General features: G+C 57.5%; 1 protein-coding gene across 2 annotated transcripts in view; it reads right to left on the reverse strand.

Annotated features, from left to right (window-relative positions):
* The window catches only part of CYTH1 (cytohesin 1), a 69,861-nt gene that overhangs the window by 9,774 nt on the left and 46,625 nt on the right, over positions 1-13,462 (reverse strand). The window contains exons 4-10 of one of the 2 annotated variants that reach the window (XM_081270071.1): positions 10,116-10,182; positions 9,833-9,951; positions 9,478-9,558; positions 8,592-8,704; positions 7,453-7,601; positions 6,961-7,073; positions 2,069-2,147 (exon numbers count right to left, since the gene is read on the reverse strand). In XM_081270071.1, the coding sequence (XP_081126197.1) occupies positions 2,069-2,147; positions 6,961-7,073; positions 7,453-7,601; positions 8,592-8,704; positions 9,478-9,558; positions 9,833-9,951; positions 10,116-10,182 (721 nt within the window). The remainder of the gene's footprint in view (positions 1-2,068; positions 2,148-6,960; positions 7,074-7,452; positions 7,602-8,591; positions 8,705-9,477; positions 9,559-9,832; positions 9,952-10,115; positions 10,183-13,462) is intronic. The other variant, XM_081270070.1, reaches the window with a different exon arrangement.

Genomic DNA, 13,462 nt, shown 5'->3' on the forward strand with positions numbered 1-13,462 from the left:
CCCCTGCTGCTTGATACAGTCCCTGGTGAGCTCTGCAGGGAAGGCAAGGTGGCTGCACAGGGTGTGGGGGCTGCCCCCAAGCCCCTCAGGGCTTGCAGGCTGGGCCGGTCCACCTCGACCAGGGAAGACTGCTGGGACCGGCTGCTTTTCCAGCCAAGGCCGGTGGCCCATGGCTGTTGGCCGAGCCCTGTGAGGAAGCTCCCTGGAGCTCTTGCTGCGGTGCGGCCTGCCATCCTTTGTCTCTTCCCTTACCCTTTCAGGGAAACAGACCTCATCTCCAGGCACATCCTGCCTCTGCCTGGCGGGGCCGCCGTCCCAGGCTGTGCGCAGGCCCTGTCTTCCACATCGCTGCTGTTTCCCCAGCTGCTCCACACTCTCTCAGACGGGCCTCTGGGACGGTGGCTGCGGCTGTGCCAGCAGGCTGACCTTCTGGAAGGACCCCTCACTCCTGCTCTGCATGCTGCCCTCCAGGTGCTCTGGCAAGTCTGAGTGGTCTAGATTCTCTTCCCCTCAAGTCTCCGACCTTTGTGTCTCCTTGGTCACTCCCCTGAACACGTGATGGAGGCCCAGGTATTTTGAATTCTAGCACTTTCTATGCCATCACAATGAGTGGCAGGCCAGCTCACATGGTGCAACCTGAGCACTGCTCTCCTCTGGGTGGTGAATGCCCAGGGCAGGGCCTCCTGGCTGCCCAGTGACACCCCAGGGCTGCATCACCGAGTGCCACGAGAGTCCAGAACCGCATGACCCTGCAGGCACCTGTCCAGCACGTGTGCAATGCCATTTAACCAGAAGACAGTGACAGAGACCAACAGATGTCCAGACACCGGGTGTAGGCCCCTTCAGGAAAGAAGGCAACCCGTGGGGCCAGAGGTGGACAGCACACCTTCCCTGCTCGTCTGCTGGGAGGCCCTTGGCTCGCCAGGAGAAAGCTCACTCTCCATGACTTCACAGATCTGAGGGGCTGCTGATACCTGAGGACATCTTCAATACAGAAAAGAAGCAGAGCCAGCTGCTGGACCCCCAGTCAGAGCTGTGCCTTGAAGGCCACCACCCGCCCGTTAAGAGAGCCCGTGGAAGGGCACTGAGGTGACCCTGACACACGTGTGCAGCTCAGCCCAGGTGAGAAGCCACATCTGCATGACGTTCTCAGTGACGGAGAGCAGGGTGAAGCCCCAGTTCCAGAGGGCAGCCAGGTGCTGCGGCCCAACCCATGAGCTGCCAGGCGGCGGGGCCCTGCTGCCCGAGTACCACCTCAGTGGGACCAAGGACTTCACGCAGTGACAGCCAGGGGAAGAACAGCAGTGAGCGTTCCCAGCTCAGCCACAAGACCCCACCCCACACTGCCGGGTGCCCACACTTCTGGGCGTCCACCAGGAGGCCGGCAGAGTCGGCAATGCGAGGCCACTGGTGTGAGCCTCGGCCTGAAGACTGTCACCTGCGGGGCTCTCTGGCGCTTCCCCTTGCTTTCTATCCCCACAGGCCACTGCCACAGAAGGGAGGAGACAGGCGTAGAATGGCTGGGTCCTCCTCCACGGAACAAAGCCCACAGAACCTGTCTGGTTTAAGGAAACTTGGAGCTTCGTAGAACTCCAGACGGTCTCAAGTCAGCTTTTACTGATTCGCTTCACTTCCTTTTCTCCATTGAATTTTATGCCCTGAGCTGTTTCAGAGAAACAAATCCTTCAGTTTCTGCTACCCCAGAAAACCTGAATTCTCCAGTTCACCACGCTTCCTTGTCCCCACACGTCCCTCTCAGCAAGGCCACCAACTCCTGCTTGGCAACTGATCTAAGTCCATTCTTTCTAGCCAGCTCCAAACCCACCCCACTGCACACTGCTCTCTCAGGTCCCTCCTGGAACCAGGTGCTGCTAAGCCGTACTCCTGGGGCCAGGGGCTCCACATCCCTGTGAGGGCTCCCCTTAGTTCTCACCTGTGGCTTCAACCCTTCCCTGTCCCCAGAGGAGTTGTGGAAGGACAAATCCCACCATTCCCAGGCCCCTTGACGGAGCTTGGTTAGAGTGTTTAGAGGCCTGAGCCGTCCCGTGGAGGGACGGCAGGTGCTCACCGTGGTGTATTCAAAGTAGTAAAGGCAGTTGTCAGTCAGGATGAACCAGCGCCTCTTCCAGGTCTTGACCCTGCCACCTACAGAGCAAAGAGAGAGGAGCTTGGACAGGAGACCCAGTGCCCGGTCTACAACACACGGCACTGTCTTCTGGGGAGGGGCGGGGCAGGGTGTCGGGGAACATTTAGACCATGGCAAAGCTGACACCAGTGACGAGACACAGCCAAGACAAAGCATCTTTCACGACGTGAAAGTCTATGGGTACGAGCAGAGCAAGCGTGTCCAGATGACTCCCGAGATGGGTCAGACAGCAGATGAGAGAGAGCATGGCTGGGGAGGACCCCAGGGGCGACAATGACATGTATTGCAAATGTGCTGCGGACGGGAGGAGCAGCCAAAGCCTGCGTGGTGTACACGGGCAGCGTGGAGAGGAGGCGGGGCCCGAACGAACCCTGCACACCTGGCTGTCCTGACAACCAGCCAGGCCCCGAGAAGGCTCCACAGAAGTGACAGGCGGCAGCGGATGGGGAGGAAGCATAGCAACCTGCCAGTGAGGTCCATTTCCCTGGACTCGAGCCACGTCCCTTCACCCTCTACCCGCCTGACCGAGGCGAACTCCCGCACCAGCTGGAAGCCCTCTGGCTGGTGTCCTGAAAACAAAGCCCTCGGAGTCCTGGGGGAGCATCAACGCAGACTCCTTCACCAGAAAGAAGCGACTCTGTGGGGAGTGGGGTTGTTGCCTGGCACAGTCTGCATCTCCATGGAGAGTCTGCTGGGCCGGCGGCAAAAATGGCTGCTGCGAGAGGGCTGGGGCCAGACGGGGCTCCCGTGGTGACAGAGCACTCAGTGCTCTCGATACTTCCCATGAGCGAAGGTGGGTCCTGGAGTCACACTGGGACAGACCCAAGGAAGGCCAAGCTCACTGCCTGGCTGCACGGAGCCCTCTCCCAGGAGACCCTCGGCCTGCAGCCCCTGGCCAGGCCTGTCAGGTGAAGGCTCATCTTGCGCCTGCTCTTTTCAGCTCCGCCCTGTCACTAAGTCCTGACCCCCTGGGAGGGCCGCGTCCCCAGTGTGCCCCTGGCAGGACCTGGTGGGCACTCTCCTGCCCTTCTTGCCAATGGCCTGCAACAACGGGTCAGTGTTTTGGGGACTCTTTCCAATTGCCAGGACCTGTCTGTGGGCTCGCCCAGAGGAAACCTGAGAGCACAGGGTGCGGCCGGCGGGCCACTTCAGCTCTGTGTGGTCCTGAGCTCTAGCCAGATTCTACATGGCACACCTGGGTTCTCAGAGGGAGCAGGCCACAGGCACACAGGCCCCGCAGCCAGGAGGCCCAGGCCAGCAGAGGCCGACCCCATGCCCTGGGTCAGTCATATGTAAATATCCCAAGGGTTATGTGGCAGGATGCCTGCACACCACCGAGGCCGGGCAGACCTGGGTGCCAACAAAGAGGTCACAGGAGAGACCGTCTGCTTTTACAAAGGACCCCTCCCCCATTTCAGACTCAGGCGGGGGCTCCAGCTGCCCAGGAGACTGTGCCCTTGGCAGGCCTCAGCACACAGGAACCACCAACCCAGGCCACCGCCCGTGCACTGTCATAGGACACCACCCCGGGTGACACTGGGACTTAGCAAACCATGAAAAAGGTGGGTCAGATGCCAAAAGGAACAGGATGGAAGGAGATCAAGGAGAAGAAGCAGAGCTGCAGGAGTCCCCTGCTGACCCCAGAAGGCTGCGTCACCCTGACCACGCGGTGTTCAGGGTCCTCACCAGGAGCACTGCTGCAGGCTCAGGGGAACGTGTCCATGTGGACAGAAAAACAGACATGGGACAAGCAGACAGATCGATGTGCGCTAGGACAGTCCCTGTGGAACTCATAGGACCCCCCCGCACGCTCCTCGTCCCCTCCAGGGACGCCTTCCCTCCGAGGGGCCGATGTGTCTTCCCAACACTGAAGACAACCTGACAGGCCCCAGTCATGTGGGGAGGCCAACCTTGGGTCTCTCCCGCTGTGGCTCTGCTCGAACCGGGCCAAGGCAGAGAGCTGAAGGGTGCCCGGCCTCCCCCGGTCTCCCCAAATCAGCAAATGGGGCGCAGATGCCCTCGACATAGCTCTGAGGCCAATTTGGGAGTCTAAGGAGGACTCACTGGGAAAGGAGGAGGGCGGAAAGCACACACCAGAGTCGAGGCTGTGCCCTCCCGCGAGGAGAGGCCTCGGGGCTGCGGGCAGGGCTCTCAGCCCTGGGCATTAAGCTTCACCTGGCACCATTCAGGGCGGGGAGATAGTGCCTCCTTTTCTCATCAAAAGGCAAATGTCCCAAGTATCATCTGCTTCTCAATCCTGGGGTCTGAAGCACGTGGCTTTGGGAAGCCCAGGTCCCATTCTCTCCGTCCTCACTGCTGAAATGACTCCCAGCAGACTGACTCACGGATGTCAGTGGGGGTTCACTTCTGCTTTCTGTGCCAGGGATTGAAGCCAGGCCTGCTTCACCACCGACACACACCCCAGCCCTTTTTATTTTTTATTTTGAAACAGGGACTCACTAAATTGCTTAGGGCCTTGCTAAGTTGCTGAGGCTGGCTTTGAACTTGCCATCCTCCTGCCTCAGCCTCCAAAGCTGCTGGGATTACAGGCGTGCACCATCTGCCCTGCATCAATTTGAATTAACACAGCACACGCCTGCGGATAATTTCAAGAAAATGCATTGGGAACCTCTGTCTGCACGAGCCCTCTGAGCACGCCCTCTCGCATCACTGTGCTGGGGAAGCTGGCCTGCACCTTGGCATCTGCTGTCCAGTGTACTTCATCCCCATAATGGGAACATGGAGAGTGACCCCAGCCCCGAGCCTGCCCCGTTCCCTAGGGACTGTGCGATAAGTTAGAAGCAGCATTAACACTACCACCAGCAATTAAAACAAAAAAACCAAAAATAATAAAATAAGAAAATGCTGCAGCAATGACAGTGGCCTGGGCAGAGCGCGAGCGGTGCAGGTTACATACCTCCTGGAGTTGGGGCGGGGAAAAGGAGAGCCAAAACCATGGGAACATACAAATGAGGGAGAAAAGAAAATTAACACAAAGAAACCAAACCACTTCCTCAACCTCAGAGTGCAGGCATCAGCTGCGCTGAGTCTTCCCGGGGAGGGAGCTGACCCTGCCAAGTGGGCAACCGGCCTCCTGCAGGCCCAGACCTGAGGCGCCACCGAGGACCTGGTCCCCAGGATGCCACAAATCCATTTTTGTAAGGCTAATGGTCACTAGTCTGCCCAGAATCCAAAGCAAAGAGGGAAAGTGACCTCAGGGAGAATCAAACAGCTTTCTTCAGATGCTGTCTCTCTTAAAAGTATGTGCAAGAATGCACACGTGTGTACCCACGAATACACGTGCACGTATGTGTGTGCACAACAATAGACACGTTTATGGCCACACACACACACACACACACGGACATGCACACAGCCTCAGGGGCTGCTGGTCCCGCCTGCTGCCCCACGGACTCCAGGGAGTGACCACGTGTGCCACGGTGACAACTCCTGAGCACAGAGGGGGAGTGGGACGCAGGGCCCAAAAGCAAGCCTCAGGTCCAGGTAAATGGCTCTTTTGGGGGATGGGTCTCACTGTGCTGCCCAGGCCAGCCTCCAATTCGGGGGCTCATGTCTCCCAGGGACTGGGACTAAAGGTGCCACTGCACCCAGCTTTAGTTTTTTTCTTTGTAAACATATGGGTGCCTCATGAATTTGCATGTCATCCTGGTACAAGAACCGAGATGATCTTTGTTCTGACTTTAGTACCTAAGCTGCCAGGGTGAACACTCAGTGTTAGCATTTAAACAAATCTCACTGGGGGGAAGTGAATCCTAAGTTTCCAGTATGATACCCTTTTACCTCCTCTAACTCCACCCGGTTGGTGGTTTGGAGACAGGGAAGTAGAGCAGGCTGCCTGTGGGGTTAGCGACTTTAGAGACTCTATGGCCTCAGGACTTGTGAAACACTGGCCAATTCAAGAGACACGCAAGGCGCACGCAACCAGTGAGGTGGTGCTTGGGGACTTATGAGTTAAGTCATTATGTCTGAACACAAGAACTTGGGCTCTCCCACGGAATGTAAGTCCTGCTACCACCTGGACTGGTCAGAAACAAAAGCCCCTGCTTCCGCCTTCCCCATGTGTGGGGTGGGAGCGCAGGTCTGGGAGCCAACTCAGCAACACCAGCAGGAGGAACAGCAAAGTGTCTCCAGAGGCCCACAAAGGGACACGGTCGTGTCGAGACCGTCTGTGTTGAACAACAACAGGATGACCACGTGTGGACACGGACGTGTAGGAAACCCTGCACTCCCTCCCATGGGTCTGCTTTCCCGCCGAAGGCCCTGCGAGCCCTCTGGGGCAGGGGAGAGGAGGACCACCAGCGGTGCTGACAGCAGAACGGGCAGCGTGGCTGCGGGAGGGCCACTGCGCGAGGATGAGGAGGAGCGCTGGGCCGAGGGCCAGGCCCGGGGTTGCCATGCACACTGCCTGTGGGAGCAGATGCAGCAGGAAGTGACGATGTGCTGGGTGGGCGGGAGAGCCATCGCAACTCTGGGCTGCGCAGTAGAGAGATGGACGTGGCTGGTCACCCTCCAGGGTTCAGGGGCGGGGGTGGGGTCCAGGTCCTAAGGCCACTGCTTCAAAGAGCCCGGCCATCGATTCTAGAGCACAGGGCCAGACAGGTGTGGGCAGTGCCCTTGGGGCAGAGCCTGTCCTAGTGGCTCTGTGACCCTGGCTGTGCCAGCTGCCTCCTTTCTGGAGGGGGACTTTGCCAGAACAGAGCCAGGCGGACTCTCTGCAGGGTACTGTGCCCACCCCACCTCCTGTGGCCTGTCCTCAGAGTTCCTGCCCGGACCTGTGGCCAGGGCTGGACTCACCGAGCTTCAGCAGCCAGCCTTCTCGGTCTGGGTTGAAGAAGGTGTGAGTGAGGTCGTTCCCGTCATCCTCTGGGATCTTAAAGGGCTCGTTTTTTATGCTCTCGTACAGATTCTGGGATAAAAGACGACACTGTATGTCTCTGATTCTAGAAGGATCTCTCCCCCCATTCATTCCACAGGCACTCACTGTGCGCCTGCAGAGAGCACGTGCCCCCCAGGGCCCTGGGACTAGGGGAGCAAGACGGGCACTGCTACTTCCCACGGTGACAGGCGAGCAGCCCTCCGTGGAGGCTGGGGGAGAAAGAGAGGCTGCCTGCCTCTGCCGGAGCCCGCAGCTTCAGCTGCAAACCATCCCTCCTCACTCCTGGTGGCATCCCCACCAACACGTCAGTGGGATTCACGGGAGCAAGGGAATGAACCGAGTGGGCACGCCACTCTGTGCCCTCTCTCCCTGTCCCACCCGAGGGCACGGGAGCCACCCGCTGGCTCACCCGGAGCAGCTCCTCGGGCAGGTCCCCCCCGTCGTTGATGCCCCGATTCATGGCGATGAAGCGCTCCACGGTGGGCTTGTCCTTGACGTTGGGGTTGTGCAGGCTGGTGTTGAGCATGATGATGGCGAAGGACAGGACGTAGCAGGTGTCTGGCGGGAAAGCACAGCCCCATCAGAAACACCCCCCAGGAGGGCAGCCAGCACCACCCGGGGAAGCCCAGCTCCCAGGGCCCGGGGAGCCATGAAGTGACCTCTGGGCATGGCCACCTGCAAGACGAGGACACAGGTCCATGCCGTCCTTGAGACTAAAAGACGCTGTGTTTTCAGACTGAAAGGAGAACACGTACATGGCAGGAAAACCCAGCCACGTAGAAAACAGAGAACACACACATCTGCAGTCCCACTGGTTAGCAAACACCTGTTGCTTTACCTCCTCTACTAAATGTGCCTGTGCGTGATACTGCACGTGCATCTCAGGGACCCAAACTGCAACAAAGTCTGACTCAAACTGACCTGTGTGCACCCACTCCCACACAAACACACGCGTTTACATAGTGCTTTTCTGCTAATATGGTCATTTGCCATTATCAATAGAATTCTTCATAAAAATGTGATTTTTTTTTTTTTAATGGGAGGTTCCAATGTATTGCCTAGGCTGCCCTCAGACTTCTGGGCTCCAGCACTGCTCCTGCCTCGGCCTCAGCCTCCTCAGAGGCTGGCACTACAGGCACATGTTCCCATGCCCAGTTTTTAAAAATCTGATTTTTCCCCCTTGGTACTGGGGAATGAACCCGAGGGTTCTTCACCATTGAGCCACAACCCCAGCCCTTTCTATTTCTACTTTGAGACAGGGTCTTGCTAAGTTACTGAGGTTGGCCTTGAACTTGTGACCCTCCTGCGCCAGTCTCCCAGGCACTGGGATCACAGGAATGGCCAACCATGCCTGGCTCACACTTGATTTTTAAGAGCTGTATGTCATAGTTGAGAGGCACCACAATTTATATTCCCAGGGCCGTAACGCTGGACTTTAGGGTCACTTCCAAGTATTTTCTATTATAAATACCACCAAAAAAGTGTCTGTCTGCATGAACCTAGCCCTCTGTTCTGAGCAGAGCCTGACACCAGGAGGAGGCTGCTCACCCGTGGACTGGAACACGCCCGAGTTGCACTGGCAGTACCGCTGGGCAAAGGCCTCCATCATGCGGTCGATTTTCTGGGCCTCTCCGGGGAGCCGGAAGCTCCACAGGAACTGCCTGCACAGCAGAGAGAAGGTGTCCAGGACAGGGCCGGGCCCCTGGGAACAGCTCAACTGCCCACGGCTTCCGACACCCCAGGAAAAGGAGACTGGGTGAGGTGCTAGTCCTGTGCAGCTGCGGACCTCCCGCCCACACCACCGCCACTTCCATCCAAGGCCCAGTGCCTGGGAGAAAGGAGACCCTGGCCTTCCTGTTCCAAAGAACCACTCTCCTCCTCAGAAGACCCCAGACTGAAACACAGATGAGCTCCTCCTAACAACTCCAGGACAGGCCAGCACACCCACAACTGACCCCTGAAAGTCGGAGAGAAGCTGTGACCCTAGGTTTTTCTTTTCGGAACCTGGGACTTCTCGCGTGCTGGGCAAGGGCCCCACCACTGACCCAACTGGAGGCACCCCACCCAGGGCAGGTCTGACTCTGTGCACTTTTCATCTATTAAAGTAACAGGACAAACGATGGCGTTATTAGTTCTGCCTATGGCGATGAAAATATCAAAGGACAACTTCTGATGTCCCAGAATAAAAACTTTAGTGAAAAACTGAGGTTTACTTTTTCCTTTCTAAAATGGAATGGAGCACACTATCTATCTGGGCAAGATATCGAAGGGTTTCTAAACCAAAGAACAGAAAAGATTTCAAAATTGACGGGAGGCTTCCTCAGCTTCCCAGACCTCAAGTTGGAGATGCAGGGGGTCCCACATCCCCTGCCCCCTGAACACACCCCCCAGGGCCCGGGATGGGTGCGGGGCCGCCTGCCGCAAGCACACGCACCGCAAGGCCTGGACGAGGTTCAGGTCGGTGAACTCATGCAGCTCCACGAAGGCGTGCAGGACCTGGAGGTTGAACTCGTCCCTGTCGGGAGCAGGTGAGAGATGGGCAGGAGCAGAGGTCAGTACCGACCCCGACCCCCCAGGCAGTGTTCCCGCACCAAGTCCTAGGGCCACCGGCTTTCCAGGAGGGCCATCCACACAGTCAGGGCGATGCCTGGGTCACTCTGCTTACTGGCTAAACAAGTGTCCCCATGCCCCCTTGACAGGCCAGCTGCCACTCCCCAGAGCAGCTCCCTTCTTCGCCCACATGGCTGCTGCTGCCTCCTACCCAGGGCTCCCTCGGCGCCCAGCATCACCTCTCTCCCAGGTAGTCGCCGATGGCCGTTTTGTTGAGCCCCTCCCCCTTGTACAGGAACTGGGCGATGTCCTCACAGGTGTCCTTCAGCAGGTCATTCTCTATCAAGAACTGGATTCCCTGGGGAGAGGCGTGGGAGTGTGAGGCCTCGGAGGAGGGTCGTGCGGAGGGTCAAGGTCAGGCTCAGGACACTCAGGTCAGGAGAGGCGGCTTGGAAGGACGCCTGTGGTCCACCTGAGCCAGACCCGCCTGGAGGCAGAGGCTCTGCTGCTTCCTTCACCTACCTTCTTAGGGTCCATGTTGAATTTCTTCCTGCCCATGGCTACCTGTTTGTTCCTCTGCATGTTTTTCCTGAAAGACAACCACATAGCCCTCAGCGCTCTGGCAGAGGAGGTCTGAGAGGCATGACAGTCCCCATATGCGGCCCCCTCGTGCAGTGCTGCTGGGTGGCCCTGGGAGGGCAGCAGGCCTGCTGAGCGAGGGCAGGGGACGCCCTGACACAACTCTGTGCTGTTTCTACCCCAGACCTGCCGTTCTCTTTTTTGATGACATTTTTAAAAAAAACTTCATCAAGACACAACTCATATGTCACGTGACACACGCACTTCAAGAGTCTGCTTGAGGCGCTGTCGGCTTACTCAGTGGTGTGCCCATCACCATAGCCAGTGCTAGACTGTGTCACCAGCCCCAGGATGTCCCCAGGCCCACTCCAGATACCCTCCCTCCCTTACCCCCACCCCGAGTAACCATGGGTCCACCTGCTGTCTCCAGTGTGCCCACTCTCGACTCTTGCGAACAGCACCTGGCACTATCTGACTCGGCACGGTCCTGCTTGGCGTGTTCAGGCTCACCCATGCCTGGTGTGCACCAGTGCTCTGTCCCTTCCACTCCACGCACAGACACAGTGTTTCTCCTCCAGACGGTGGGCACTGGGCATCAGCAGCAGGGGCCATTGCGTCTGAAATGCTGTGAGCACCATGTGCACCTCTCTGTGTGCATGGACATTCCTGTTTCTCTTGGTCAGAGTGAACACCGGTGCGTCATAGGGCGCATTTGTATTTAATTTCTCAGGAACTGCTCAGATGAGCAACAGTTTTCTTTGACTGTATTAGAACAAAAAGTGCAGACCTGCAGACACTCCTCAGCCCACTGCACACACCTGCAGCCTGAGCCCGGTGAGCCAGGTGAGCACCTGAGCACACAGGTGTGAGGAGGCTGCTCTCACACACCAGCCTCCTGGGACCCCTTACGGCAGGCTCTGGGCCACTGAGTCACTCAGAAGTTCCAGGGTGGAGCCAAGGAATCTGAACTTTGAAGACTTTCAGCAGTGCCCCGTTTGGTGTGCATGCAAATTTGGGAAGCTCTGCAGTCAATGAGATGGCACTTTACAGTCTCAGACACACTTATAAAAGCTTCTGCCTTCAGGAGCACGTTTTCCCTGGCTAAATCCAAGGAGGGAACAGAGGTTCCTGTCTGGCGTGGTTTTAAAAGGGAAACAGAAAACTCTCAAGATGCTAGGAGGCCAGGACCTGAGGTGACAGGGTCCCCAGAGGAACAGCTGCAGAGGGCACGTGCAGCTTCACTCCAGCTGGAGCTAACTGCTGAGTCCCAGTGTCTAGAAATTCCTACTGGATCTCAATGGTCCCTCTCATTTTCCTAAGTCCAGGAAGGTCACTTGGCCCTGTATTTCCACACAAGAAAAACCCTGTTTTGTAATTTCCTGTAACAGTGTGTGGCAGCCTCAGAGGCCCTACTGAGCCAGACACGTAACCATGGTGACCCTCAGGGTCCTGCGCCTGTTTGGTCCCTAGTTGAAGGGACCACGCCCCCCAGGCCTGCGCGGTACCGGCCGCTGCCCATGGCTCTCTCGACACTCACAGAGACTCGAGGCTCACTAGCTCTCCATGACGTCAGCTCATGCCCCCGCCCAGCACTGAGACCGCAGCTCCCGCTCAGGCCCTCTGCCACCCCTTGTCTAAGAGGCCCTCCCCAATCTCCATACCAGTGTCCCCCACAGTGGGATCCCAAACAAAACAGCTGCTGCTGCTTCTGCATCACCTGGGACAATGGGTCGACCCCGCACTTCAGAAGGTTAGGACCCTACAGCACACAGGCAGGTCGTTTCTCTTTGATGGAGAACATTCAGGTCCTATCTACACAGTGCCGGCATCAGGCTTTTGCTTAGAACCTTGACAGGAGCACCAGACCCTCTGTGTACAGATGTGCAGGACCTGCAGGACAGCTCCCCCTGGGACTTCCGACACCAGAAAACCATTTCAAGTTCCAGAGTGAAAAAAGTGTCACCACATCATGGCTCCCGGCTCGACTGCGGTGCAGCTGTGGAGAGCTGCAGTCCCCAAGAGCTGGCAAGCTGACTGTCGCAGGTGCCCAGCCACTCGGGTCCTGGAGTCATTTCCTGGGTGCACCATGACCACCTGCAGGCACTCACCAAGCAGACGGTGCCCCGTGTTCTGAACATTCCTGTGCAGATGCCAAAACACACTGAGGTCAGGGGATCCTGGACCAGCACCAGCACGAGGGGAAGTTTGCTCCCTCCGCGCTCTTCCGTGCTTACCAATGCCTGCGAGAAACACTCCTCTCTTTTAGAATCGGGAAAAAGCCATGGTTTCCTCTGTAAACTCAGGCACACTCCACATGCCTGAGCGCCCCGCTCAGGCGTCTGGACACGCGTGTGCAGCTGGAGGCCACCACTCCAGCTGGAGCCTGCTCTGCCAGCCCTCCACGTGCCCTGCGCTCTCTACCATCGCAGCTGAGCCTGGTCTGCCCTGGAACCTCACAAGCCAGCGGTCTGCACGCAGGCTCTGCCTCACAGCGGCACACAGCAGCTGGCTCCTCCACATTCCTGAGCAGACTGGGATCAACGTCCCCGCCACTTCTTTTGGTGGACACGTCTCCATTTCTCTTGAGTAACCGTCCAGGAGTTGAGCTGCTGGGCCTCAGCAAGGGTGTGCACAGCGTCCCAGGAGGGCGTCCTCTTCTCTGGCTGGCGCTCGTCAGGCCAAGTGCAGCGGTCTCATCCCAGCCGTGCAGGAGGGGGTGAAGGGGCTGCCACGGCAGCCTCCCTGACGGCTCCTACCAAGGGCTGAACTCCACACGCAGCTTCTGTGTAGGGCGTTCCCACCTGTGCTCGCCTGGGCATCTTCACTACTGAAGTGTGCGTGTTCTCTTCCGTCTGCGTGGATGGGCACGCTACAAATACCCGTCCACTGTGACTTTCCTACTCATACTTTCACAGTTATCTTTTGTAAGAGCAGAAGTTTCAGACTTTGATAAACTCTAATTTATCCATTTCTTTTTTTTTTTTTTTGTATTTATTTTTTCGTTGTAGTTGGACACAATACCTTTATTTATTTTTACGTGGTGCTGAAGATGGAACCCAGGGCCTCACACATGCTAGGTGAGAGCTCTACCACTCAGCCCCAGCCCCAGCCCCTATCCGTTTCTTTTAAGCTACAACTTTTCAAATGGAAAGTAAGAAAGCTGTAATCCAAAACACCAAAATGACAATCCAGAGCCTGGCTGCCCTTCCCGGGGCCCCACCCACACCAGGCTAAAGCAGGGAGCAAAGGGCGGAGGAAGCCCGACAGGCAGACTCGGGCTCTGAACAGCA

This window comes from Spermophilus citellus (genome assembly GCF_964194105.1).
Source record: "Spermophilus citellus genome assembly, chromosome: 17".
NCBI classification, from domain to species: domain Eukaryota; kingdom Metazoa; phylum Chordata; class Mammalia; order Rodentia; family Sciuridae; genus Spermophilus; species Spermophilus citellus.